Below are 27,962 nucleotides of genomic sequence, written 5' to 3'. Positions count from 1 at the left end.
GCTGGGGGAGGAGCTGCCGGCCGGGTCCCTCCCTTCTCGGGTTGCACCCGGGCCCGGAGCGGCTGCGCGCCCAGGGAGGAGCCCGCCCGACAAACACACTCGCCGCTGGGGAGGTGGAGGAGCGAGACCGGCCGGAGAGGCCCGGAGCCCGGTAAGGAGCTGGCGCTTGGCCCCTTGCGAGGAGCCGGGGGCTGAGCCCGAGGGGGGAGCCGGGCCGGGGCGGGGCGCAGCGGGGAGCCAGGCCCCTCCGGTCCCCACAGCCCGGGTCCTCCTGGCGCCGCGTCGTGCGCTCGGCTCCGCGGGCCGGCGTCTCGGAGCAGCGCACGGGCCCCGGGTCGCTCCCTGGCCGGGGGACCGGGGGCCGCTGCTGGGTGTGGGCGGCTCGGGGGGGGGGAGCTGGGCAGCGGGTCCCCAGGGCCGGGGTCAGACCCTGCCTAGCCCGGGGGTGGGACGCAGGGGCCGGGCCCCTGGGGGCGTTCGGGCTCGGTGGGGTCGGGCGCCGGCAGCTGGAGCTGGGAGCACCGGGGACTGGGGTCGGTTTGTGCTGCGGGGTGTGTGTGTGTGTGTGTGTGTGTGTGTGTAACAGCCTGGCAGAGAGCAGGCAAGGGCTGGGCAAGCTCCCGTCCCCCCGACCCTGCTGGTGCCCCTCACTCCCGACCCGCAGCCCCTGCTAGCCCAGCCCTGGGCTCCCCCGCACTCTGCTGGTGCCCCTCACTCCCGACCCGCAGCCCCTGCTAGCCCAGCCCTGGGCTCCCCCCCACTCTGCTGGTGCCCCTCACTCCCGACCCACAGCCCCCTGGCAGCCCATACTGGGCTCTCTCTCTCCCCCCCTCCCCCCCCCATAGCTATATGAGAATTACTTAGCCTACACACCTGAATGGTGCTTATCACAGCGTGGGTGCGGAGGAATAAGAGGCCTGGGAGAAGGGTGGGGCAGGTGTGGTCTGGAGGGAGCTCCTGCTCCTTTGTGACAGAGGTTTCTCTGCTCCCAAGTGTAGAGTCCATATCAGCTGCATGGGGAAGTGGCCAGGCCAACCCCACTTCCCCCTCATGTCATGCTCCCTTCCCAGTCTCTCACCTCCTGCCTGTTTCACATGCCCCTGGTGAGCTGGCCTCTCATCCAGGGCATTCTCAGGACACCTCTTGCCCCTGGCGCCAGACCCAGGCATTAGGAGTGGCCCTTGGTTGAACATAGGCTCGTAGCTTCAGCTGCTCCTACTTCCTGGCTCTGTTTCTCCTGTCCCTTATGCCAGTGTAAACACACGGAGTGCAATGGAGTCACTCCGGAGTGACTCCGGAGTGAGAGAGAGGGGAGGTCAGCTCATGTGGCGGTTAGCTGGGTTGTGCCTTGATTACACGCTGCTCTTGCAGTATTAGGCACTCCAGGAGGCCCCCGTGTGGCTGGAACAGACCCACCTAAGACATGACTCACTCCTTCCCTGTTTTTATTTTTCTAGCCTGGGTGTGTAACCACCCTGGCGTGAGTGGATCCAGGGGCCCAGTGATGGGATTTCTGTACCCTTCCAACTCACCCCTCAATCCAGGGAGGCTTCTGCTCTGTAAAACCTGAGAGGCAGTAATCAGCAATAATTAACACTGCTACTAATGGGGGTGAATTTGAAACATCAGCAAGAAAGTGACATGACATTTGCAGCACATGGTTCATGCTGGGTTTATATCCCCTCCCCCGGCTGGTCTGGTCTGTTATAAGGGGAGGGTAATTCCCAGCTCCGGGAGACGTACCCACGCTAGCTCTGCTGCGGCTAGCAGGACAAGCCAGCTGTGCCCAGTAGGATCCCCTCGGCGTGGGTGAGGGCAGGCAGCCGCCCCGCCAGGGCGACACGGTTGTTGTTATTGCCCTAGCGCCAGCAGAGCTAGCCCGGGTGCGTCTGTCTGAGCTGGAAGTTACACCCCCGGCTCCAGTGCAGACGTGCGCATTGGGTCTGCACAGCTCCTATGGGGCCCTGATCTCAGCGGGGGCTGCAGGCCTGGCTTTCCAGCACAGGCAGGAGCCAGTGTCTGGTCCAGGGCTTCAGCTTCCTTTCTTCCAACTTATAACCAGTTCAGCAGAATCATCCCTTCTCCAGCTAAGCCAGGGTGCCTGCAGGGGCCCCTCCGTTCCCCACAGGTTCCCACTCGACCAGCCACTTGCCTGGGACTGTCAGTCTGTTCTGACCTGCTTCCCATCCGCTGCCTCACAACTCCCCCACACCTGGCCCCCTGGCTGGCTTTTATACTCACCTGATCCCCAGCTGATCAGTCTCAGCTGGGAGGTTGTGGGGTGGAGGGGGGGGGGCTTCTCCACTTAAAGGGCCAGCACCCCGTGACAGCTTCTTTAGGAGGAGAGATTAAAAAGACTGGGACTGTTCGGCTTGGAAAAGAGGCGACTAAGGGGGGGGGATATGACAGAGGTCTATAAAATCGTGAATGGGGAAGTGTTCTTCACCTCTTCACGTAACACAAGAACCAGGAGTCACCCGATGAAATGAATGGGCAGCAGCTTTCAAACAAACATCAGGAAGCGTTTCACGCAGCGCACTGTCAACCTGTGGAACTCCTTGCCTGGGGATGTTGTGAAGGCCAGAACTATAACTGGGTTCGAAAAAGAACGAGATAAGTTCATGGAGGATGGGTCCATCATTGGCTATGAGAGAAGATGGTCAGGGATGAAGCCCCCTGCTCTGTGTGTCTCTAAACCTCTGACTGCCAGAAGCTGGGACTGGATGACAGGGGATGGGTCACTCGCTAATTGCCCTGTTCTGTTCACTCCCTCTGAAGCATCTGGCACCGGCTACTGTCAGAGACAGGACACTGGACTAGATGGACCAGTGCTCTGTCCCAGTCTGGCCGTTGTATGTTCTTAAATTAATAACAATAATCACTCACTTCTCTGTAGTGCCCTGCCAGGATTTCAAAGCAGCGCCCAGCTGTTAAATGGACACTGTCAGAGAGTTTGTTAGAGAGACGAGGGAGGTGGGGCGATATTAATTATTGTCTCTCTAAGGTCCTGGGACCGACAGGGTCCAACCCCACTGCCGACAGCAATGGAGAGCGTCGATTATTAACAGTTATTGTTATTCATTTGAACTCCAGGGGAGGGCTCGTTGTGACGTTGCTGGGCTGTACAAGGACTGGCCTGGTGACTCATACGGAGAATATTCTAATGCCAAATAATCGAGGGCGTGGTCTCGCCTGGGCCGGGTGTGCTGCACTGGCTATTGCAGAATGAGAGGGGCTCGTGGGAGGGCGAGGAGGATGATCCAGGTCTGGAAAAACGTGGGTGTGAAGAGCGATTGAAAAGCCTGGGACTGTCGCCTTAGAAAGGAGACCCCCCCCCCCCCCCGCATCCAACAGTGACCGAGAGAGGCAGCTGGGGGAGCGTCTGTTCTCCCTGTCTCCGAACACAAGAACCGGGGACAGGCGATGAAATTGAAAGGTGGGGAATTGAAAACCGATAAAAGGCGACAGTGTTCAACGCGGCGGGGGATTCGCCGGTGGGACTCTCCGCCACGGGAAGGGGTGGAGGCCAAATGCTTCGCAAGCTTTAAAAAGGGATTGGACCTTTATGTGGACACTTACAATAACTAAGGCCGGGGTAGATTGTGGCAGGATATTAAACCGCCAGCTTCAGGGCTTGAGCCGACCCCCAATTGTTAGAGATCAGGGTGGGCCTAATGTGAGGGGATCTGCTGCTGCGGGGTTCTTGCACCTTTCTGTGCAGCATCTGGGACCCGTCACTGAGCCAGGTGAGAGGGACCTCAGCTCTGATCCAGCCTGGCTCTTCCTAAGTTACTCCCAAGCACAAGGATTTTCAGGATCAGGCGCTAATTTTAGGCCTCGGGGTATGTGATCCATAGCTCAGCTGATCTCGTCCCAGTGTTAACAGGCACGTTTCCCCCGTTGAACCAGTGAAGCGCTTGGATTGACGCATACCCCAGCGACAATCTCCTGCGGCTGCCTGGCAACTTGGGTGGCTGTTGACACCAGTGCAAAGTCCAGAGGGGCAGGGCGCTGATGGACACGACTTTGCACAGGGAGTGAATACCAGGGCAGAGCCCGATCCGGCCCAGTGCTGCCGGGTGCGAGGAGTGGGCTGGGACACTCACGCGGCGGGAGACGCGGGGAGCGAGCCGCACGGCTGCCCTGGAGAACAGGCAGGCCGATGACAGGGGAGCAGATGCCCAGCCGGTGGGATGGTGCCCGTGTGGCGCTGAGCTCATTGATGCTGGCTGAGGATCAGGCCCATTCATCGTGTGCAGCTGGCGGCGTTCTCGGGGACAGAGGTTGGGACCTTCTGATCTCTGATCTCTTGACTCTGCTTTGAATCAGCGGTGACGCCGCTGCTGCCAGAATCAAGCCCCTCCGTAATTAACCTGATGAGGCCCCTCTAATTAATTAAACGTCCTTTGAGTGGGAGCAGGATCGTTGTCCTCCTGCTGTGACAGGGAAACCGAGGCACAGAGGGGGCTTGTCGTGGGGGGGGAGGATTAGCATGCAGAGAGGGGGGGGGCAGGGGGCAGGGATGCCCTGGGGCAGAGGGCATGAATGTGCTGGTGACTCTCAGAGATGGAGGTTGTAGCAGGGGCTGGTTGGTCTTGTGCTTGGGAGCTGCCGCCTTTCTGGAGGTCACGGGGGGGGGGGACGGGGGCTGCTGTGGCTGGTTTTAGTTCCCCATCCGCCCAGGCAGGGGGATCCCCAGGCTGTCACATGCTCTGCCCGCCCGCCCACGCAGCGAATTAATGTACAGCAGGGAGCACGGCCCGTGGCACCGGGACCCCCTGCAGCGACACTGTGTGCTGCCCCCAGCCAGGGCCATTGGTGGCGTCTCCTGCCACCTGTGGCCGCCTGCTCTTGCTCCTCCTGGCCGGGGGAACGCGGGGGTCCTTCCTCCCCCCCAGTTTTTGATCTCTGCCCTCCCCTTCCCGCCTGCCCCCAGCCAGGAAGAGCAGGAAGCGGAAGGGGTCCCGTTGCCTCCTCATGGCTCTTTGGGTGTCCAGCGGGAGCAGGGGGGCCCGAGGTGAGGGACCCGTTTGCCGTCAGCCGCCAGGCCCCCTCCGCCGCAGGGCGCGTCGCAGAGGAAGCAGGTCCGTTGACCTGCTCCCCGTTTCCTTCCGGGCCCCGGAGCCCTGCTCTCCTCCCACCCGCTGGGCAGTGGCCGGGCCGAGTGCCCATTGCGGGCAGACTCGGGGCTGCCGTGGGGTTTGGATCGGAGCCCGGGAGAGCCGCTAGCCGGCAGCTCCAGGGGGCGGGACGCTGGGGAAACCTCATGGCAGGACTCTCATGAATGTGCTGGCATCAGCTGTTGCATTAGTGTCTGCGGCCTGCCCTGTCGCTCCCTTGGCCTGGGCTTCCGGGCCGCGCCCACCTGCAGAGGGCTCCAGCTGGGCGTCCCGGGAGGCAGAGCCTGGCGCTCCTTTCCCCGCCTTACCCTGAACGGAGAGATCGGCTCCGGCCCGGCCCGCCAGCTACGCCCACCCACGGCAGAGCGGCGTGTGGCCACGATTCACAGGGCCCCACCTGGGCTGCCGCTTGCGAGGGGGATTCCCGCGGGAGACTCCGGCTGGACTGAGAGGGGGCGGACGGAACCGCGGCTGGATTCCCACCGTGGTGAGACACGTGGGGCTGGCCCCGATCCAGCAAAGCACGTGATCCCCTTCTCCCAGTCCTCTCCGGGCCCCCCTGCTTCTCCCAGCCCCATGGCCCTTCAGCTCAGTGGTCCCCTCCTCCCTGTCTCCTGCAGGGAGCAGGCTGATCTCCTCCCCGCCACTGGGGTTTGCTGTGCAGACCACCGCTTACTCTGTGCTTAGCTGAGCCCCCCACAGCTGCCTCTGGCAAACTCCTGTGCCGCTCTCTGAGCATCCGAGCGGCGTGTCAGTCTCCATCGTCCTCGCCGAGGTACCCGCGCGCCTCCCCGCCGTGTGACCGGGGCCTGGGGGGCCCTGTGCTGCGGGCTGTGTGTCGAGAGGGATGGGATGGGTCCGTCTACACTGCAGCGAGAACCCCGCGTCTCGGCACGCGGGTCAGTTGGCTCGGGCTCGGGCTGCGGGAGGAGGAATTGCGGTGCAGACGTTCGGGCGGGGGCTGGAGTCCAGGCTCTGAAATCCCCCACCTCCCGGTGGTTTGAGTCTGCACGGCAGTTTGTAGCCCTGCAAGCCCAGGCCAGCCGAGGGGCTTTTACTGCCGTGTAGACGTCGACTTTCCCGGCTCTGTCTCCCCGTTGGATTTCCTCTCCGTGCTCAGCCCCGGGCCGCTCCCAGCATCGCTGCTCGCGTCGGCTGCCCCCCACCCCCACCCCGAGAGATCAGCTGCCTTTTCCCCGGCAGACTCGCCCGGCGGAGGGTTTCCGCTCTGGGCAGGCGTCACTGGCTCTCTGCTCCTCCTCGCTGATTGCAGCTCCCCCTGCGAGTATCATTCACGTCCGTCTCTCTCCCTCTTCCCTGCCATCAAGGGCGATGTCAAATGGGTCAGGCTCCGCAGATCCCTGGGGTTCCCCTTCATTCAGCTGCCTCCCCGGGCCTCCCCCCCACACACTCCTCCTTTCCCCTAAACTAGCCCCTGTCTAAGATCCCCCCCCCAGCTCCTGAACACCAGAGTCCCTCCAGATCCTGCCCCCCGCTGAGTCTCTCCAAGCCACAAGGATACTACAGGGTGATCAAAGCCGGGGTGTCTACACTGGAGACCTGGCCAAGCTGCCCCACACATCACAGCCCCTGTCAATAGCCAAACGGGACAGGCCACTGGCTAAACCCTCTGTGCCTGCAGCGTTGGCCGTCCTGGGCAGCAAAGGGCAGAGGCGAAGGGGGCCTCCCCTGCAGACTGGTGCCGCTCAAGGCAGGGCTGGGTCTGGGGGCTGCCCCGAGTTCTCTCGGGATCCCTGTACTGGCTGCGTGTGGCCGAGCGGGGCCGTGTCCCGGCCCCAGGCCTGTTCCACCGGAATTGCAGGCTGTTGCTTCATGCGTGTGACGGGGCTGATTCCCTGGGGGGCAAGGGGGAGGGGTTCTGCTTTCTGGGACCGTCGGCACCTGGGCAGCAATCGGAGCCATCCAGGTGGTGGGGGAATCCGTGCACTCCAGTGGGATTGGGCTCAGGGTGGGGACGGACCCCAACACCTAGCGGAGACGGACGCTGCAGCCCTGGGTCGCCCTGCCAGCTGTTCGGAAGGGCCCTTACCCCTGTTCTCTGCACCTTTCGTCGCTGCAGGTGCTTTGAGGCTACGGTGATGGGCACGATGGGAGGAAGAGGGTAACTCCGTATCACCCCCCCAGGTGGGACGAAGTGGGGGTCACAGGGGTGCTTGGGTCGTGCCAGGCTTGGATGTTGGGGTACTCTGGCAATCCAGGAGGCAACCAGCAGCATCACAGCCCCGCAGTCCCCCAGGAGGAGATGGTGGCTGGTTAGAGGGAGGCCCAGGGCATTTTAGCAATTAATTGACCTTTGACTATGAGCGGTAAATATGCCCAGTGGTCTGGGATGGGATGTTAGATGGGGTGGGATCTGAATTACTACAGAGAATTCTTTCCTGGGTGCTGGCTGGTGAGTCTTGCCCACATGCTCAGGGTTTAGCCGATCACCATATTTGGGGTCAGGAAGGAATTTTCCTCCAGGGCAGATTGGCAGAGGCCCTGGAGGTTTTTCACCTTCTCTGCAGCGTGGGGCAGGGGTCACTTGCTGGAGGATTCTCTGCACCTTGAGGTCTTTAAACCACGATTTGAGGACTTCAGTAGCTCAGAGACAGGTCAGGGGTTTGATACAGGAGTGGGTGGGTGAGGTTCTGTGGCCTGCGTTGGGCAGGAGGTCAGACTAGACGATCATAATGGTCCCTTCTGACCTTACAGTCTATGTGTCTATTTGGATGGATCTGTTCTTCTAAGCGGGTGCCACTGACAGATTGTGTAGGGGGGCGCCGGGTGCTGGGCCTGGGGCGCCGGGTGCCGGTCCTGGAGCACCCAGCCTGCAGTGTGAAATGGAACCTGAGGGGACGTGTTCACAAACAAGGGATAATGCCTAATAAGCCCGCCGCATCCCTCCCACACCGGCCACCCCAAAATGAGCACGAGGAACTGAGCCTGGGGACGGATCTACACAGCCTGCAGCAGGGGCCTGGCCAGCTCTGGGAAGAGGAGGGGGCAGGTGGGAGGGCCCCCCAGACAGAGCAGCCCCCCGCTGCTTCCTACCCCATAGCAGATTGGGCGGGAATGCAGCGGAGCCCGGGTCCCGAGGCCGATACCCCGCACTGGTGCAGAGCGGGTGCGGCTGGGTACAGGAGCTCTCCACCCCGCTGTCCCTGGGGCGGGTGGACCACGGCAGCCGGGCAGCCGTGCGGAGTCAAGCTTGGACTTTGGCTTGCGTGTTTCAGGGGAGCCGGTCCCCTGTCTCCGTCCCCACCAGCCCCGGAGGATCATCCCCAGGGACACGCCCAGCTGTTCCCTGGGCATGTAAATATCACCCTGGCTGGGGGGGGCCTGGCTGCGCGGGGGTGGGGAGCAGGGGTGGATTTAGCCCCTGTCTGACTCAGCAGCAGTTGGGATAAATGGAATGACCCCCCCCCTTTTGGACACTAGGGTCTGTCTCCATGACCCGATCACCCCTTGGCCTGCAGCAGCCAGGCAGGGCCGATTGGGCCGGGGGTTTTGTGGTGGCTGAGACCCACCAAACTCCTGTCATGCAGGGGCACCCAGCTCTGCCCGAGCTCATCCAGGGATGCTCCAGCGAACGGCAGTGGGCGCCACAGCTGCTCGCAAAACCAGAGCCCGGAAGGCATCTCGGTCCCTGACTCCCCTGATCTCAGTGGACTGGGTGCCCAGCACCCACGGGCGCGAAGGCGGGTCTGAGGTGGCTTGTCTGGGGATTGGCCCTTCACCGGACGGATCCGACCCAGCAAGTGGGGGATCAGCGTAGAGGCCGGGGGCAGGAGCCGCCGGCTAAGAGGCAGCGTGAGGACGAAGCCTAGAGCTGTGACCCAAGCGCTGTCCTGCAGGCAGATCCTGATCCTGCCCAGCGGCTCCAGGCCTGGCCCAGGCAAGGTCCCGGCTCCCGACCGCGGGGGCGTTTCCCAGCAGGCTGACGGCCTCAGCATGAGATGGGCCCCCCGGGGAGCCCCCTTGGTTCCAGCTGGGAGAACGGTCATTACTCCAGGTTGCCGTGGGGTGGGATGTAGCTATTAACCCATAGGGTGCTGGCATCTTCCCGACGGCCCACTGCATGACGGTGTGCGCAAATCAGCGACAAAGAAACCCAGCATCATGGCCAGGGAATTTACCAGGGTGGGCACCCGGGCTGGGCCTTATTGGCTGCCAGACCCAGCCGTGACAGGGAGCGGAGATCTGCCTGCGCCTTGGGGGGCCGGGGGTTAACTTCAGCTCCCCACGCTCGGCTGCTGCTTGGGGGAAGGTGGCTCCGAGGTTCGGTCTCAGGCTGGAGGCTCGCCGGTTCCTTGTCCACTCCTGCCTTGTGTTATCAGCGCTGCCCAGGGATGGTGGGACCATGCGGGTGGCAGCTTGCTCCTGGCTGCTGAGTCATCCCACCAGCTTGCGTCAGAGCTGGAGGGCGAGCCGAGGAGGGAAATCTCGGACAAGCTGGGCGGCACAGAGGGCTGTGACGGGATTGCGTGGCGTGGAGGGCAGCGCCCCTTTAAATGGCTGGTGAGCCCGCTAGCGGCGCTCACCGTGTTCTGTGTCAGAGGCTGCAGCGTGTGCAGCTGGCTCTGGTGGGTGTGTGCAGAGGTGCTTGTCGGGTGCAGCTGTGCCTGGGTGCTCCCTGGGGTTGTGTAAAGAGCAGAGGACGCTGGTTGTGATTATTGCCTAGCAGCGCGATGAGGGAGGCAGTGAAAGAAGAATAGCCCAGTCGGGGGAAGGCAGGAGGGGGAGGATCCAGGTCGCTGGGATGGCTGAGGCTGGCGGGGAGGGCTGGTGTGCTGGGGAAGGGTAGCCGACCGCCAGGGCCGTGGAGGGAGGGAGCGGGATGGGACAGGACGGGGCAGGAGGAAGCTGGGTTCTAGTGGGATGCAGCCGGAACGCCCCTGCCCTGTATTGCTGGGACGGGGCTCGGGGATACCGGTGGAGGCCCGACAGCAGATGACCCCTTCGCCTGTTGCATTGGGGAGAGCTGGTTGCCCCAGGCTGGGCTGCAAGATGCTCGGCAGGCACAGCAGAGAAGCTAGAGCACAGGGCTGCTGATCAGCCCTCACGCAGCCCCCGCAGCCCTACCCAGCCTGGAGGGGTTCGTCCCGGCTCCTGTTCCTGGAGGCCCCACCACGCCTGGCTGTTGCACAGAGACCCGAGAGCTCGGGTACCGAATCCACGTGTTGTCTGAGCTCTCAGGGCTTGGCTGTCGCTGCCCCCGGTCCAGCCTCCTCCGGGCCAGCGGGTTGCGAGATCAAATCCTCCAGCTCCTGTCCTAGGCGGGCCCTTCTGGGCAGTCAGGGCTGGCACCTCTGCCCGGCCAGATTGCGGCCTAGGAGGTTCCTAGGCAGGATTAGGGGGAGGCTCCAGCTGGAGGGTTAGGGCATGATGTGGGGGCTGGGGGAACAGTCTCGTCCACGCGCTGCCCCCAGATGGGTCGTAGGGCGAGGGAGGAGGTCACAAGGAGCTGGTGGGGATGGGGCCATCTCTGGTCAGGAAGGAACGGGGCAGCTTGAAGGTGTCTGGTGCGCAGGGGAGAGCGGAGGAGGGAGAAAGGCAGGCGCAGGCCGGGGGCACCGGAGACCCCGGGGAGAACAGTGAAATCTGCCAGAGCATGTGGAGCCGGAGGTGGCAGAGGTGCCTGGAGGCTCTGTGAGGAGGCGAGTGAGAGGGGACCGGAGGAAGTCTGGGGCGCCCGGGGCAGGCAGGGGAGTGCCGGTGGCCTGAGAGGGGTAAGGAGCACACGGCTAGAGGCCAGGAACGAGGGCTGCCCGGCCATGGTGGCTAAGTCTGTCCAAAGGCGGGTGCAGGAGGGGGCTGAGCTGCAGGGGCAGTGGCTGAGGCTCGGGGAAAGCCTGGGGAGACGGTCACTTCGACTGAGCTGGAAGAGGGGGTGGGGGGAATCGGTCTCTGCCAGCAGCCCCACTGAACGCCGCCCCCTTTACCCTGCAGCCCTCTCCTCTCTATCGGCAGCTGCTCACGCACCGTGCGGGGGGTCGTGGGCCGGGCGTGATGGGCGCGGAGCAGCTGCACCCGGCATCTGGCCAGGCTGTGAGTGCATGAGCCGGGAGAGGGGGCGGGGAAGGACCAAGAGGCCCATGGGGAGCTACATTCCTGGAAGCCTCCGGCAGCCAAGAGGAGCCAGGAATAGAACTGGCCGGGCTAGAGAGGGGACCGCACCTGCGCCCTGGGCCGGCCAGCTGCCGGGAAGCCGGGAGGGAGGCGTGGCACGGGGCCTGGGTTTCCCCGGGAGTGCCAGGCAGCTGCGCCACAGCCCCGGGGTGGGGGGTGGGGAGAGGGCATCCCTGGCACCAGAGAGTCAGGCTGGTTTCGTTACGCCCCGGCTTGGTAACATGGGACGCGGCTCCTCCCAGCCACAGCCTCAGGCCCTGCCTAGCTTATTCTCCGGCTCCCTCCACCCAGCGTCCTGAGCAACCCCAGAGCAGGGAGCGTCAGCGGGAACACGGGGCCAAGCACCCCCTTGTGCCAGCATGCCAGAGAGGAGGGCAAACGCCCCTCCTGCTCCGGCCTTTGACTGGCTCCGGGGCGTAGGCCGGACGCCAGCAGGGAGACAGCAGGGCACATGCCCGAGGCAGAAACTCAAGTGCCTGGGGAACGTTTACCCTAAAAGCTTAGGCTCCATGTGGCTTTAGACGGGAGTTTTGTGGATGGCAGCGGAGCCTAAAATTGGGACGTAAGCGCCTAAACTCAGACTCAGACGCCGCCGTCCCTTTGTGATCCTAGCCCGGAGAGCCCCTGGTTCGTGACAGTGTTTCTGAGGTTGGGAAGACGGGGGGGGGGGGGGTGGCGTTTGCGGGGGACAGAGGCAAACCCAGGTCACCAGTGACTCAACTCGGCAGCCTGTGGGCCAGCAGCTCCCTCATTTTCACTCCCCACTGCCAGGTCCCCCAGGCCACAGCATGGGGTGTTAACCCAGCCCTCCCCTCCCCAGGGTCTCTGTCACAAGCTGTCTCATGGCCGGGGAACTGTGGATGTTTCTCACCATCTGATCAGCAGCCCCCCATGCAGCGGGCCCGGCAGAGCCTGTGCATCTTCTGCTTTTCCTTTCAGCTCTGGAGCTGCTTTCTTGCCCTTTTCCCCTTGGTCTCGCTTTGTATCAAAGAAGATAAAGAACAAAACAGGAAGGAAGCAGCCCCGCGTAGTGGCTAAACCCCAGAGCAGGCATCAGATCTGGCGTCTGTTCCTGCCTCACGCAGACTGGTCCCACCCAGCACAGGATTGTTCCTGATTGTACAGTTCCTAGGGTTTGCTTACGCTCATTGTAGAAGTCCCAGGCCACGGGGCTCCCAGCCCTTTCCGTGGGATCTGGCTCTTCCTGAGCTTGATTTTTCCATCCTGATTTCATCCGGCTCGCCCTGGCCCCTTTGTCCCACACTCGTTCCCTTCAGACACTGGCACGCTGCCATCACGTCTGCCCTTTGTCACAGCTCAGCCAGCCACACCCTGAGGGCCATCGCTCCGGCTTCACGGTGCGAGGCCTCTGGTGACAGAGTGAAATCCCCCCTTTTTACCCAACCCAGCAGAGGGGAGACAAAAGGCAAGTGGTGGGGACTGTGGCAAGGAACTTGCCGGCCAGCTGACCATGCGGAGGGGGATGTTGAGACATTCGCAACAAGGCCATGGGATGATCTGGGCCATGGCGGTTCCTGTTGTGTTTTAACTCCCGGCGGGTTGGACCGAGCTGCCCATTCTGGGTTGTCACCCGACCCCCTCACCTGTGCTCAGGCTCCGCCATGCTCTCAGCACCTCCCCGGTGCCCTGGGACAAAGAGCAGTCCCGGCTCCTGCCCTGTCACCGATGCTCCTTCCTCCTGTCCTGGAGAGCAAAGCCAGGAAGGGGTCAGGCCCTGAGCTGCCCACAGACCCACCTGTCCTCTCCTTTGTCTGCTGGGATGCTGTTTCCTTTCCCCAGCGACTCACCCGAGCTGGCTCCACGTTCCTGGGTCTGCCCTGCATCCTGGGTGCGGAGGCCCCCCTGCCTCCCAGTTATCCTAACACTGTGCTGTAAAGCCATGGCACCACGTGCCGACGGTAGCACCAGTGCAATTATTTTGTCCTAGGCATGAGGGTGGCAACCGGTGGTAAGTCATCCCTGCCCTCTGGGGACTGAGACTCCAGGGTTTCCAGGTCACCAGCTGGGCAGTTTATTTTTGGCTGCACAGTCATAAAATTAACAAAACAATACAGAGGCCCGGCGCAGATAGCAAACCCCCCCACCCCACGTACACCCTGTCCTAGAGAGCAGGCCTGATTCAGCGTGAGAGAGACACGCTTTCCCTCTGGGCCCTACAGTCAGGTTTCTAAAAGCCCAGACCCGCTGATACCTTTCCAGAGTGTTTTTCAATTCCCATCCAGATCATCCGAGGAAAGAGCTCCTCTCTGCCCTACCCAGTTTGCAGCCCAACCCCTACTGCAGGGGTCGGCAGCCTTTCAGCAGTGCTGTGCCGAGTCTTCATTTCGTCACTCTGATTTAAGGGTTCGCCTGCCAGTCGTACGTTTTAATGTTTTTAGAAGGTCTCTTTCTAGAAGTCTATAATACAGAACTAAACTCTTGTTGTATGTAAAGCAAATAAGGTTTTTAAAATGTTTAAGAAGCTTCATTTAAAATTACATTAAAATCCAGAGCCCCCCGGACCGGTGGCCAGGACCCAGGCAGTGTGAGTGCCACTGAAAATTGGCACATGTGCCATCAGGGCCGCCCAGAGTGGGGGCCAAGTGGGGCAATTTGCCCCGAGCCCTGCAGGGGCCCCGCGAGCCCTGGCCCGGTCGTGGTCTGGGTCTTCCGCGGCATTTCGGTGGTGGGGGGCCCTTCAGTGCTGCCGAAGACGCAGAGCGACTGACGGGCCCCCCGCCGCCAAAATGCCGCCGAAGACCCGAAGCGCCGCCGGGTGAGTACAAGCGCCGCAGCTCCCCCGCTTTGTCCCAGGCCCCCTGAATCCTCTGGGTGGCTCTGGCCCGCGTGCCGCCTTCGGCCCTGCCTGCCATAGGATGCCTACCCCTCCCCCACAGGGTTTGCCTGGGGACCCAGACGGTCCAGTGAAATTGACTGGAAAGAAAAGTGAAACTGACTAGGCCATTTTCACTGTCCAAACCCTGGCAACTCTCCTGCCTCTGCTGATCTGCCCTGCCACTGACTCCAGCAGTGTGAAATAAGTGTCCGTGTCAGTGTTTGCAGGATCAGCACCTGAGCCAAAGCTCAGCCAAGCAATGCAAGCGCCTAGAATGGGTCTGAGGAGCTTCCTACCTAGGATCTAGTTACGCACTTTTATGGCCCAATCGCTGCGATATCTGGGCACCTATTGAATCCCCGGCAGCTTTCTCTGTGGATTGCGGGTACTTCTCTATATGACGAAATCATGGGCTGGCTCACGAGAGACCCACAGGCTGAACCTTGTGCTCTCAGGGAGTGGAGCGGCAGCCGCTGGGTGGGGCCTGCCCTGTTATAACCAGGACGCTTGCAGCTCCCCAGAAGGGGATATCCTGCGTTTGCTTCTGCTAGATCCAGGAGGGTGAGTTTGCTTGGGGCACGTCAGATGAGGTGAGCTGGGGCTCCGCAGGGAATTCTACCCTGTGGAGCCTCTCTGCTCCCTAGGCACGGGATGGGGTTAGTGACTAATGGGGCATGGTCCCCAGTGGGGAGCCTCAGCTGATACATAGACTAGCAGGGCTGGAAGGGACCTCAGGAGGTATCTAGTCCAACCCCCTGCTCAAAGCAGGACCAACCCCAACTAAATCATCCCAGCCAGGGCTTTGTCAAGCCTGCTAAGGAAGGTGCTTGTGCCCCTTGGAATGAGCTTTGATCCCTTCATGATCACCCCAGCAGCTTTCAAGCAGCCCTACAACCCACCAGCCCTAGTGCAGGAAAGCTTAGCCCAGCGGTTTGTGGGTCTCTCCAGCTGCTGCGTGTGCCCCTTTCAGGGACCCCAGAACAAGCCTCTGCAAAGCCAAGGCATCTGGCAGGGTCTCCCTGAGGATTGCTGCCTTCCTGAGCTGTATGATCAGCCCCCCTGCCCCACATTGTTTTAACCGGCAGCTTCACCCCAGCCTCTGCCTCAGGGGCGAAAGGCTTTGGCTCAGATTCGCTCCGACCGGTGGTGATTTGACGTGGTCATTGACAGGAGCGGCTGAGGCTGCCGTTTGCTCACACCCTGCTGGGGAAAGGCAGCTAATCTGAGCAGCTCTTTCCTCCCGGAAGTGTGTGGGTAGAACTGAGTTACTGTGATAATTCACGTGGGCTTAACGATACCTCAGCGGTGGGTATCAGCATTACCCTCTGCTAGCTGGAATCAGAACTGCCAGATGGTGTCATATACCCTATACTGATCATGGCAAAGGGGGATTCTCCTATGCTCCTGTTGGAGGGACTTCTGCTTCTCTACCTGGAAGGGCCTAGTCCTGGCCACACCGCTGCTGCTGGGAATTTCAGATAGGCCAGAATTGGCTACGGTATTTTCCTCGCCTCATGTGCCGCACAGCTGAGGGTCGGGAGAGGGCCTCATACATTACTTAACCCCATCCATGTGGCAGGGAGGGATTTATTATCCCCGCTCTCTAGATGGGGAAACTGAGGCACAGCAAGCAGCAGCGGTTTGCACAAGCTCAGGCAGCGAGTCTGTCCCTGAACTGCAAACAGAATCTGGAGGTGTTCACACCTGGTCTCCTGCTCTAACCACTAGACTGACCTCCCTCCAGGAGCCACACAAGAAACTCCCAGCCCAGGCTGGAGTCCCAGTCCTTCAACCACTAAATCGTCACCCCATTTCCTACCAGTTCTAATTTTTAGCTCATCAGATAGGAACATTCAAGACATGAGATGGGAGAGGCCCTCAGCCCTTCAGGAGGGATGTTGTTAACCTCTTTAAAACTAAAAAGGTGAAACTGTCCCCCAAAAGAACCTTCCCCTTTGTGCCAAGGACCCTCTGGAGAGGGTGACGATGATCTCTTGCTGTGGTACAGCGCTTTTCCTCGGTAGACCTCAGAGTGCTTTACAAAATATCCTCCTCCCCACTGCACAGGTGGGGAAACTGAGGCACAGAGAGGGGGATTGACTGGCCCACGGTCCCCCAGCTGGCCAGTGAGGGAGCTGAGAATAGAACCCAGGTGTCCTAGGCTCTATGCACATGGGATTAGGTGGAGGATCCAAAGGAGGATTTGTAAGACATAGGAAAAAATCAAGCCATCCCGGTGCAGCTGTGGGACTTCAAGGTGACCCCTTGAGGCCTAAGATGTTTGCAGATGTTAAATACTCTGGGTGCCCTCCCCCAAGCAGCCCTACTATCTGCTGTGACAGTCCTGAAAATTAAATTGCAGGCTGGATCAGGTGCATCCGTGACCTGGGGCCTGTCTCCTCTCGCGCCAGCTGAGTCAGGAGCGAGGGCAGCGAAGTTGGTGGGATTGTGCCGGCGTAAAAGGGGTATAAGGAAGCTCCGGATCAGGCCCTGGGCTTCTGACTCCTCGGGGCCACCAGGGAACCTGCTCTCAGTGCTGAGGGATGGGTCTGTCTTCAGGTGCCCAGAGAGTCGTTATCAGTGGTTCGCAGTCAGGCTGGAAGGGCGTAATGAGTGGGGTCCCGCAGGGATCAGTTCTGGGTCCGGTTCTGTTCAATATCTTCATCAATGATTTAGATAATGGCACAGAGCGAACACTTATAAAGTGTGCGGATGATAATACCAAGCTGGGAGGGGTTGCAAGTGCTTTGGAGGACAGGATTAAAATTCAAAATGATCTGGACAAACTGGAGAAATGGTCTGAAGTAAATAGGATGAAATTCAATCAGGACAAATGCAAATTGCTCCACGTAGGAAGGAACAGTCAGTTGTACACACACACAAATGGGCAGTGACGGCCCAGGAAGGAGAACTGCGGAAAGGATCTGGGGGTCAGAGTGGATCACAAGCTAAATATGAGTCAACGGTGTAACGCTGTTGCAACAAAAGCAAACGTCATTCTGGGCTGTATTAGCAGGAGTGTTGTAAGCAGGACACGAGAAGTAATTCTTCCACTCTACTCTGTGCTGATTAGGCCTCAGCTGAAGTATCATGTCTGGTTCTGGGCGCCACATTTCAGGAAAGATGTGGACAAATTGGAGAAAGTCCAGAGAAGAGCAACAAAAATGATGAAAGGTCTAGAAAACATGGGCCTGTGAGGGACGATTGAAAAAATTAGGTTTGTTTAGTCTGGAGTAGAGGAGACTAAGAGGGGACACGACGACAGTTTTCAAGTACATAAAATGTTGTTACAAGGAGGAGAGAGAAAAATTGTTCTCCTTAAACTCTGAGGACAGGACAAGAAGCAAGGGGCTTAAATTGCAGCAAGGGCGGTTTAGGTTGGACATTAGGAAAAACTTCCTAACTGTCAGGGTGGTTGCGCACTGGAATAAATTGCCTAGTGGGGTTGTGGAATCTCCATCACTGGGGATTTTTAAGAGCAGGTTGGACAAACACCTGTCAGGGCTGGGCTAGATAATACTTAGTCCTGCCTTGAGTGCAGGGGACTGGACTAGATGACCTCTCGAGGTCCCTTCCAGTTCTAGGATTCTCTGATTCTCTCTTGCTCCAGCCTGTGTGAGACAACTGCCAGGAGAGGGCTCTGGGGGTGTCGTGAAACACGGTGCAGCCCCGATGCCCTGCGCCAGGTCTCTTCTTCCCACGTATGTTACTAGGGGGATAATTAACCTGTTACAGGTGTGAGAGCGAGGCTGGGACGTGCGTCGCAAGCCTCTGACTGCGTCAGATTCCTGCTCCCGCTCACCCCTTTGGGCCTCGGGCAGGGCTGAAAGTAACATTCAGCACTTACCGGTATGGGGGCCGGCGCCTCGAGCGGAAGGGGCAGGGCTAGGGGTCAGCGTCCCGCAGCCAGACCATCTGTGCTGCCTGGAGCTCCGGGCCCTTTTAAATCGCCAGCCTGGGGCAGCTGCTCCGTTTGCTCCCCCCCACCCCTCCACTGGCGGTGGCCTGGTGGGGGGCAGAAGGGGTAGCCGTGGCAGTGCTTTAAGCAGGGTCCTTAATCGGCTGCCTATGGGCCTGTCCCAGCAGCCACTTTTTACCGACACGCCGTACCGGCCCGTACCGGCCCACTTTCACCCCTGCTCCGGGGTCTCCTTGCCTCCTGCTTGGAACTAGTCTGGGCCCAGTGACTAGCTAAGTCTCACACACCCAGAGCTGGGACTAGAACCCGGCTCCTTTGCTTGGAAAAAAGTCTCTCTGCCACTTGAGCTAAAGGCGAGTCCCTTCGCTGGCATAAGGAGTCGATCCATTGTCCTCTCTGCAGGGCCTGTCACTACTGATCACGCATGACACAGCGTGTGCATTACACGCACAGGCCTTGCTCCCTTTCTGCTTCCCTGCGTCTTTCTCCTGCTCTGGGCCTTCACTCATGCTGTGCCCTTGGGACGGCCGTTTCCTGCCTATTCGCCTCTTTCCCCTTTAAACCCTGTGTCCTCACTAGCTTGGTCTCCCGTCCTTCCTTCACTGAGCACCTGTCCTGGATTCTGAGCTCTCCAGGGCGGGGACCGGGCCACATACTTCTATGGTGCTACGTACGCGGGGGGCCATCCTGGCTCCATTGAAGTCAGCGGGAGTTTTGCAATTGACATCGAGGCTCGACTTTCACTCGGCCTCGAATGCATCTGGGATCCCTACACTGCATTGCTCCACTCGGTGAACTCCCAGCTTCCGGAGAGAGGCACCATGACTCCTCCCTCTCATCTCCCGCTAGCTGGTGCTGCTTTCGGTAGAGAAGTAACAGCCCCCCAGATCGCTAGTGGCTGGATCAGGAGTAATGAGGAGAGTGACTGTCCCCATCCTGTGGACACACCCTGCACTTGGGAGGTCAGCGGGGGCGCTGCCTGCGTAACCGCCGCAGATCGGTGCCCTTGTGTCAGATCAAAGATCCCTGTTGGGCAATTAATGACTGCAGAGCCCCTGGCTGGATTATCCCAGATCCCCTGGCATCGCACACAGGGCCGCGTCTGCCACAGAGGCTACCCTGGGGAGTGGCGTCGGCTGCAGATGTTTAAAGCAGCAGTAGAAGGTGCTGCAGCTGGGGGATAAGCAACCTGTTGACCCGCTGGAGTCTCTAACAATTGACTGGGCATTTATCAGCCCTGTATCCATGGAACCTTCCTATCAAACGTGACCAGAATCTGTTACCCAAAAGCCTGTGGCCTCTGTCACTGGCCAACCATTTGGTTACTCGGTGACTGATCAGGGGCTGTCGCCTCTTTCTGGCCTGCCCTGACTCTTGTCATGGTGTGACCCCCCTTTGCAGGAAAGTGCGATGAAATATACAAAGAACCCTAGGGTGATCTCTGAGGGGTGAAACTCCCCTTTAATGCAGTAAATTGACACCCCCGTTGTCCCATGGTGCTGAAATGTACCAGCTGGGATTCCAGCTTAGGGCATAGCCAGTCCAGCTCCTGTTTGATTTCTGGCCCGACTCCCCTGGATTTTAATGGCGGCAGGATTGGGGCCCCCATTGAAAATGCTGCCTCTGTCGCCAGGCTCCTGTGTCCGGCTGCAGAGAGGAGGGTTTAAAGGGCTCCTGCCTCTCGTGGCACGAAGCCGGTGGAAGGGATTTGGGGCCATTGGTACCAGGGTTCCTGTTAGCTGGCTCCATGGCCGTCTCTCCCAACCTGTGCTCGCTGGCTGTGATGTTACAGAATTGCTGCCCCGGCGCTGCATGCAGAGATCACTTGATCTGAACCCTGGAAGGACTTGGGGAGAGCGATTCGCTATCTGGGGCCCCGGGACAAAAATTACTTAGATCGTTGGCATTTAAGAATTGCCACCCACTGAATTGACTCTTTGGTTACCAGGATCTGCCTTGCCCTGGGTCTCTTTTGAGGGTCAATAATGGTCTTTATTGACCAGGCAGAAATATCACCCTGGACATCTTGGGAGCAGGGCTCTGGCCAGCGGATCTGTGCTGAGCCGGACTCTGATGCACAGAGCCACCGTGGCCCAAGCGTCGTGGGTTTTGGCTAAGGGTCCCTGAATTGCGCAGACAATAATGGCACATTTTTTCTCTCCCTTTGTCTCCAGGTGCTTGAGAGAGTCAGTCGGAGCCTTTGGGAGTCACCATGTCGTACCCCAATGCTCCCCCGCCCTATGATGACAAGAATCCCCTCTACCCCCCACAGCCTGGGGGCTACCCGCAGCCTGCACCCTATCCTGGGGGCTACCCGCAGCCTGCACCCTATCCTGGGGGCTACCCGCAGCCAGGAGGGTATCCTGGGGGCTACCCGCAGCCAGGAGGGTATCCCGGGGGCTACCCGCAGCCAGGAGGATATCCCCACCCAGGTGTCCCGGTACCCCCAATGTCAACAGTCCCCATGAACCTAGGTAAGCTGAGCATTCACAACGGGGGCGCGGTGCAGAAACCCACTGATGGCCCATCTGGCCCCGTCCCCAGAGACCAGCTTACAGCTTCTGAGATCAGAGCAAACCCACTGGGCCATCAATGTGCTGAAAGAGACAAGGCTCCACCCGGGTTCCAGTCGTTCTCGGTCCCGTTCTGCACGGAGGCAGGTCACCCCAGGGACCGGATCAAAGAGAGTAACAAGGGGCAGGATTCTGCTCTCAGGGGACGGGGCCAGACGGGCCGTCAGGGTGGCAGTGCCCATGTGGGACCAGGAGTGAGGAGTGCAGGGCAGAGGAGACGGTGGGGTGAGGGGAAGGGGTCTCTGGAAGGGCAGGGTAATGGCGTGAGTGGGGAGGTGGGGGGATTTCCTTGACCCCCTGGGACAGATGGGCTCTGCTTTGTCGCTCACCCAGATCCAACAGAGAGGAGACGTCCTGGTAAGAGGCAAAATACTCCAGTCTCCAGGCATGTCAAAGCTGGGCTGAGCTTGGCTGGCCCGTTCCGTCCCCCGCACCCGAGGGTCGGTCCCATCGGGCGGTGCCCCGTTGTGACAGGGGCAGCCGTGGCCCGGTGGTCCCACCCAGAGGGAGATGGGGTCTGATGGGGGAGGGGAGGACACCCTGAAACACTTGACTGACAGGCTGAGCCGGGGGGGTGAGGGGGGCGGTCACCCTGCCGGGTACCAGACCGGCGTCTCCCGTCTGGGCTCAGGCCTCTCGGCCATGCTGTCAGTGAGACCCCAGCTGGTGCCGAGGGGCCGTTGGACTGGGGTGTCCCATGGGGCAGCCCGCTCCCAGCTCGTGGGGAGGGCGGCCGGAGAGGGACCTGACCCTCAGGCGGGGCAGAGCCCAGACACGTGCCAGGCCAGCACGAGCACGTGGAGCGCTGGTGTCCCCCGGCCGTGCCAGGGTCCGGGCGCTGACTCCCCCGTTTTGTGCACCCCCCCCCCAGGGGACAGCTACGGCAGCGGTGGCTCGGGGGAGGAGGACGGGCTGAGAGCAGGCACCTGGGACGACAAGAGTGTGCGACACACCTTCATCCGCAAGGTAACTCCGGAGGGGCCGGGCTGCCCGACCCCCTGGGGTGCAGGGTGGGGGATCCGGGGTGTGGGTGGGGAGGGGGTGTCCCCCTCCAGACTCTGGCCCCCAGGAACAGGCTGCGGCTGGCCAGGCGAGCCTGGCACCTGGGTACCAGTGCGGGGCCGGAGGCCTGTGGCTGGCGTGTCTGCGTGGCGAGGCCAGCGGCTAGGGGCAGCGTCAGGCTCCCATGGCTGCAGGGCCCCCCTAGTGCTGGCAGGGGCTGGGGGCACGGCCCTGGGCTGGGGAGGGGGCTGGGACTGGAATGGCCTGGGCTACAGAGCCCCTCCCCATGCTGGCCGGGCTAACAGGACACCCGGAGCCCGTTGGATCGGAGCCTTGGTAGCAGCTGCCCACCCTGGGGACTATGAGGGGCTGGATCTCCACGTCCCACCCAGTCCCTGGCGCCCCGACCAGCTGCCCTTGGGGCATGGCAGGGGCTGGCGCTGAGTCCATCAGGAGCGGGAGCGAGAACCAGCGGCACCATCCCACCTGGGGTGCTGGGCAGCTGGGGGCAGAGACACCTCGGGGTCGCCTTGGCGTGTCTGTGTGGGGAGCAGGGCCGGTGCCCGGGGGTGACCCCTCTGTGCCTGTCTGTGCCCTGCAGGGGAGCCGGTCCGGTGCCCACGGGTAACCCCTCCTGCTTGCTGTGCTCTGTGGGGGAGCGGGGCCGGTGCCTGCGGGTGACCCCTCTGTGCCTGTCTGTGCCCCACAGGGAGCGGGGCCGGTGCCTGGGGGTGACCCCTCTGTGCTTGTCTCTTTCAGGTCTACACCATCATCTCAGTCCAGCTGCTGGTGACCGTGGGCATCATCGCCGTGTTCACCTTCGTGTGAGTCTCCCCTTGCCCTGAGCCCTGCCCTCGCCGCCAGCCCCCAGCAGCTGCTGTCCCAGGGCTGGGCCCTGCTCCACGGGGCCCCAGGAGCTGGGACGTCCCAGGGACTCTCCGGAGGAACGAAGAGGCTGCCCCCCAATGCCCCGTCCCCCCCCGAGGGGAGGGGCCAGAGCCTCGCCGGGGGGTGGAGGAGACGGGCACCGTCTCAGAAGGGACGGAGAGCCCCACCCGGGGCTGTTTAGAGCCGGGCTGGGTGCAGCCCTGCGGGATGGGCTGTGGGGGGTGACCCTGCCCTGTCATGGCAGGAGTCCGGCTGGGTCCTGGCGGGTCTGTCTGGGGAGCTGGGCACAGAGCGGGGCAGGGTCCTTGCTCCCGGGCTGGGGCCCCCACAGCCGGTCTGCGCTGTGCGGGGGGCAGGCAGCGGCTTGGGGGTGATGACGAGCAGGGAGCACTAAGCTTCCCAGCCTCCCCTTAGGTCAGTCTGCTGCTCGCTAGGGCCCGCGGGGGAGCAGAGAAGGGCCCCGTGGTGACGGGTGTAGCCAGGAACCGATCTCACGCTCTTCTCCCTCCTCGCAGCTCCCCCGTCCGCTCCTTCGTGCAGAGGAACATTGCTGTGTACTACTCCTCTTAGTAAGTATCACTCAGCCCTTGGGCGGAGCTGCCAGCGCCACCCCCCTCCCTGCTCATCCCGGCCCCCCTGCCCTTTGGCTGGGCCCCTGTGCTGCCGCGTGGGACGTGACAGAGTCACCGCCGCTCCCTGCTGAGTGCCACGAGGTGCTGGTGCTCCGTGCCAGAGGGTGCTGTGTGGGGTGGCGTGGGCAGCTCGCTTTCTCTAAGGCAAAAACTGAGGAGACTACATGCAAAGAACTCTGTGACAGCCGCGTTCCAGCTGAGATCTGGTCTCGGGTGGGAACTCTGGCTCTTCGAGCAATGATGACTGGTCATGCCACTGCATCAGTTAAAGCACGAAGGTTCGGCTGTACAGAGGGAGCATTGTTCAATGGTTGGAGCATGAGCCTGTTGGAGCTGTCGGCTCATACTGGCTCTACCGCATCATCTGACCTCAGGGGAGCCGTTTCCTGGCTCTGTACCTCAGTTTCCCCTCCGTGCAATGGGAGTGATTCTTCCCTACTGCCGGGGCGTGATGTGAAATGTAACGAATGAACCTCGGCCCTTCTGCTGCCTGCACGAGGCTCCGACCGGCCCCGGCCCCGGCTCCGGGTGGGCAGCAGGGCTGGGAAGGGTCCCAACCTCTGTCTCTCTCTCTCTCTCTCTCTCCCAGCGCCGTGTTCCTCGTCACCTACCTGGTGCTGGCCTGCTGCCAGGGCCCCAGGTGAGTGTCTCAGTCGCTGGGGATCAGAGAGGGCGGCCCCTCCCTCCGAGCCCTCGCCCCGGCTCAGAGTCCCCCGGGCGCTGGGAAGCGGGTCGGGGGGGAGTGACTGAGGCAGGGGGCCGAGGCCAGAACGGGCTCTGGCTCCATCCCCAAGGAGCGATGAGGCGAGGCTGCCCCCCAGGGTCGATTCCCGTCCATCCGGGGCTGACGCCTGCCCTGACTCGGGGGTTGGTTTTCACGGGGACCCCCCTGTGCCCTGAAGTCTCATTGGGCCAAAGTGGTGCCCTTGCCCCAGGCAACATCACGCTGAGCTCACCCCAGAAACCCCGATCCCCCCGGGTTCCCCCCAGCCTGCGGCTCGGCGCCCTGGGCTCTGACTACCTGCACCCTGACCGGTGTGTTCCCTGGCTTCCCCCAGGAGACGCTTCCCCTGGAACCTCATCCTGCTGAGCATCTTTGTAAGTGGGGCTGTGGGACCGGGTTGTACGCGGGGGCAGTGATTCTGGGAGGGGGCGCCCCCCGGGTGGGAGGGGACCCTGTGGGGAGGAGAGGGATGGAACTGAGGGGAGGCTTTGATGGCTGAACACTGGTTAGGATTGGGGCTGGGGTCACGTGTGGGGAGGTAGAAATGGGGGGGTCTGTGTGTTTCATGGCCTGCCTCCTACCTCAGGGTCACACCTGTGCCTAAAACACACCCCTCAGGCCATGTGCCCCTCAGTGCCTCCTGCTGTGAACCCCCCACGTCTCGGGGGGGACCCGGGAAGCCGACACGATGCTTTGATCCCTCGCTGGGGCTGGCTCCACAGCTAATCGCCCCCTTTCCTTTCGTTTGCTGCAGACGCTGGCCATGTCCTTCATGACGGGAACTATCGCCAGGTACCGCGGTGCTGGGGAGACCCCCTCTGAGCCCCTTCCCGAGTTCCCCTGTCGCCCGCGGGGGGAGGTTCACCGGGCCACGTGCCCCCGTGTGGGGGTCGCTAGCCCTGCGGGGAGGTGGGCTCGGACGGAGAGGAAAACCAGCCCCACCCTGGCGCTAACTTAGGGGATCCCCTGGCTCAGCTCAGCTTGGGGGAGTCGCCCTGGAGCCTGGACTCAACCAGGCGCCCCCTGGGGGCGAGTCGCAGAACCGCAGGCTGCCTGGGATGGCTTTTCTATAGGGCCCATGGGTGCCGTGTGGGAACGCCTGCCGAGCGCCGCCCCCGAGCCCACGGGATCACACTGCCGGGGAGCCAGCCCCGGGTCTGGGCTCCCATTTGCACGCGGAGGGTGAAGGGGGAAATCACTGAACGGCTTTTAAACTAACCCCCCCCCCTTAACCCTTTGTGTGCAGCATGTATAGCACCCGGGCTGTCCTGATCACCATGGTGATCACTGCCATAGTGGCCATAATTGTCACCGTCTTCTGCTTCCAGACCAAGGTAAGGCCCAATGGGCTCCCTGCCCGTCCGGGGGAATCAGGGATTTCCCCTCCTGAGGGCCCCCCGGCATAGGCTGGGACAGGGTACGAGGCAGATGCTGCCTCATCCAGAGTGGGGTGCTGGAGCAGAGAGCCCCTTCCCCAGCCTAAGGGGTCCAGGCTGCCTGTGCCCAGCTCTGGGACTGACAGAGCAGGAACCGAACCTGGAGCTCGTGCGGCAGCCCAGAAAGAGCTGGGTCAGCACATTGGGGTGTCCCCTCCGGCCGGGCGGCCATTCCCAGCGCGGCTCCCTCTGGCTGCATCCCAGCTGGGCAGCGCGTTGCCCGGCGTGCTGCTGACCCTCGCTACCCAGGCTGCCGCACAGCATCCGTCCCGTGCCACCCGCCCTCGGAGAAGAGCCGATGCAGCCGATCCGTGCTGACGTGGGGAGCAGATGTGCCCCAGGCTCTGGCGCCTCCTGCGGGGGAAGCCCGGTCGGCGCTGCAGGATGGCTGCGTTCCCACCGTGCTCCGCGAGTCCCTTCCTAACTTGTCACCATCCTGCTGGCAGGTGGATTTCACGTCCTGTACCGGGCTGTTCTGTGTGCTGGGGATTGTCGTCATGGTGACGGGAATCATCACCGCCATCGTCCTCTCCTTCAAATATGTGAGTAGTGGCTGGGGGAGGCCTGTTCGAGGACAGGCTGGGACATGACACCAGCGCTGCCCTCTGCTGGCCCCATCCGTAGCTGCAGTGACCTGCCGGAGTCTGCTGAGAGCCTGAAGCAATAGCCCTGATGGGTGGGTGAACTGCCCCATTTACACAGCGGCGATGTTGACTCTGAAACCTAATTATGGCAAATCAGAATGTCAGCAGCAGGGAGATTTCATCCCTGATCACTTCAGCTGATGCATCCGGCTGCCCTGGGACGGTGGGCAGGAGGTGAATGGAGTTACCATAACTTCATCTCCCAGACTGACCCCACTTCAGTATCTTGCATGAAAGCAAACCTGTGTTCCTGAGCCAGCTGCACCTGACAACAGCTCGCGCCTGGCCAGGGATGTCAGGGCGTGTTTTGTTGACAGACGGAAAGTTGGTCTCCTGGGTTCACTTTAAAAGGCAGCTATGGTATTTGGAGGGTGGCTAAAACCAGACCATCTCCCTTCACTCCACCCTGCAGCCGTGCCGCCTTGGGTGTGCATATACCTAGCAACGTGCCCAACTGCACTGACTGAGCAGGATCGGGCCTGGTGGCTTGGATGGGAGACCTCGAAGGGAAGCCCAGCTACAGCTGGGTGAGGTAGGGGGCGCTCACCCCTGTGAGTTGGGGGTGAGCTGTGCTACACGGAGCTGTGCTGCTGGAGCTGCTCTTTCCGAAGAGCACCGACATCCTCCCAAAGGTAGAGTGTTAGCCACCAGCTGTCATGCTCCTCCCCAGAGGTGGCTGCATCTCAGAGTCGGGTAAAGCAATCCCTGACGCCTACACTGCGGGATCCAAATCGGTTTTCTCCAGCCCTGGGCTGGCGGGTTGCGTTACTGGTCTGTGTCCCGGGGCAGCCGCTGCAGCCCTCTGTCCTCTGACCGCCCCTGTCTTTGCAGGTTGCGTGGCTCCACATGCTGTACGCGGCCATCGGCGCGATCGTCTTTACCCTGGTGAGTAACGTGGCTCGCGCTCTGTCCCTGCTGAGCTGGGAGCCTCCCATGTTCCTGGGGCGGGGAGGATGGAGGCAGATCCTGGCTCCGACACATGGGGCTGACAATCTCTAGCAGCATGGCTGACCCATCGCCCTTTCTCTGGTCTCCCCAGTTCCTCGCTTACAACACCCAGCTGGTGCTGGGGAACAGGAAGAACGCGATCAGCCCCGAGGAGTACGTCTACGGGGCCTTGGAGATCTACATGAACATCGTCCAGATCTTCACCTTCCTACTGCAGATCGTGGGCCGGAGCTAGAGCCTGCCCGGAGCTCCCGGCTGGAACTGCCCCGGGCCCAGGAGTGCTCCGGGAACACCTTGCCGCCGTCCCTTCCCGCTCCCCGCCCCGGCGTGTCTCTCCCAGGCCAACGGCCTCTGGTTTCCCTTCTCACCTGGGGAGCCCAGCGTGGCTGCTTAGAGGGGTAGCAGGCGAGACTGGCCTGTCTGCCCTGCAGAATAACCAGGCTTTGCCCGGAAATGAAGCCAGTGTCAGCTGATTTCTGCCTGCCCTGTTAATTGCTCCGCTACCCTCTGTGCCCCCACGTGGCCTCCCGTCTTTCTCTCCCCACGCTGCCCCCAGGGATGTGTCAATACGCTGAGTTCATCTCTTGCAGGGGTGTGTTCACGGCACTGCTTCCAATCCCGGATCCTCTAGGCAGAGCTCCTGGGGAAGTGAGAAATCCAAGGGCAGCCCCTGCCTGGCTGCGCGGATCCCCGGGCCCAGGACTGCGTTCTTTGCCAGTGGGCTCCCTCCATTTCGGCTGCCTGGCGACAGGCTCCGTCCCCGTCTCATGCCGCGTGCCCACGGGGAGGAACGTTCCCTCACGTCATCAAATGCGAATCCACTCAAAGGAGAGCAGAAAGCCAGGGGCTTAGTCCTCGCTCCGCTCTGAACCAAGGGGTGCAGGTTCCCTCCGCCCTGCAGAGCACCCTCCGTTGGCGAGGAGCAGCAGGGGCTGCAATCAATGCACTGAGATGATTTTACAGGGGAGGGGGGATCTGTCAGTGCTTTTCAGTTGCAGCAGGGTTTTCACCCTCCCTGTGAATATGGATCAGCTCAGACGTCAGGGCAAACACCAATGCCTTGGGGCAGTTACATGGCTAAAGCTAGCCTTATGTTAAGTAAAAAAAC

General features: G+C 61.5%; 1 protein-coding gene across 1 annotated transcript; it reads left to right on the top strand.

Annotated features, from left to right (window-relative positions):
- LOC120374617 (protein lifeguard 3-like) lies at positions 1–27,962 on the top strand. Its single transcript, XM_039494546.1, has 12 exons — positions 1–151; positions 20,182–20,481; positions 21,452–21,546; positions 22,342–22,406; positions 22,986–23,039; positions 23,692–23,742; positions 24,161–24,200; positions 24,581–24,618; positions 25,073–25,160; positions 25,709–25,804; positions 26,738–26,791; positions 26,946–27,962. Exons 2-12 carry the CDS (start codon positions 20,220–20,222, stop codon positions 27,087–27,089), a joined length of 987 nt encoding a protein of 328 aa, XP_039350480.1. The 5' UTR covers positions 1–151; positions 20,182–20,219; the 3' UTR covers positions 27,090–27,962.

This window comes from Mauremys reevesii, linkage group 11, assembly GCF_016161935.1.
Source record: "Mauremys reevesii isolate NIE-2019 linkage group 11, ASM1616193v1, whole genome shotgun sequence".
Classification (NCBI taxonomy): domain Eukaryota; kingdom Metazoa; phylum Chordata; order Testudines; family Geoemydidae; genus Mauremys; species Mauremys reevesii.
The sequence above is the reverse complement of the archived record's forward strand: the minus strand, read 5'-3'. Positions and strand labels throughout refer to the sequence as shown.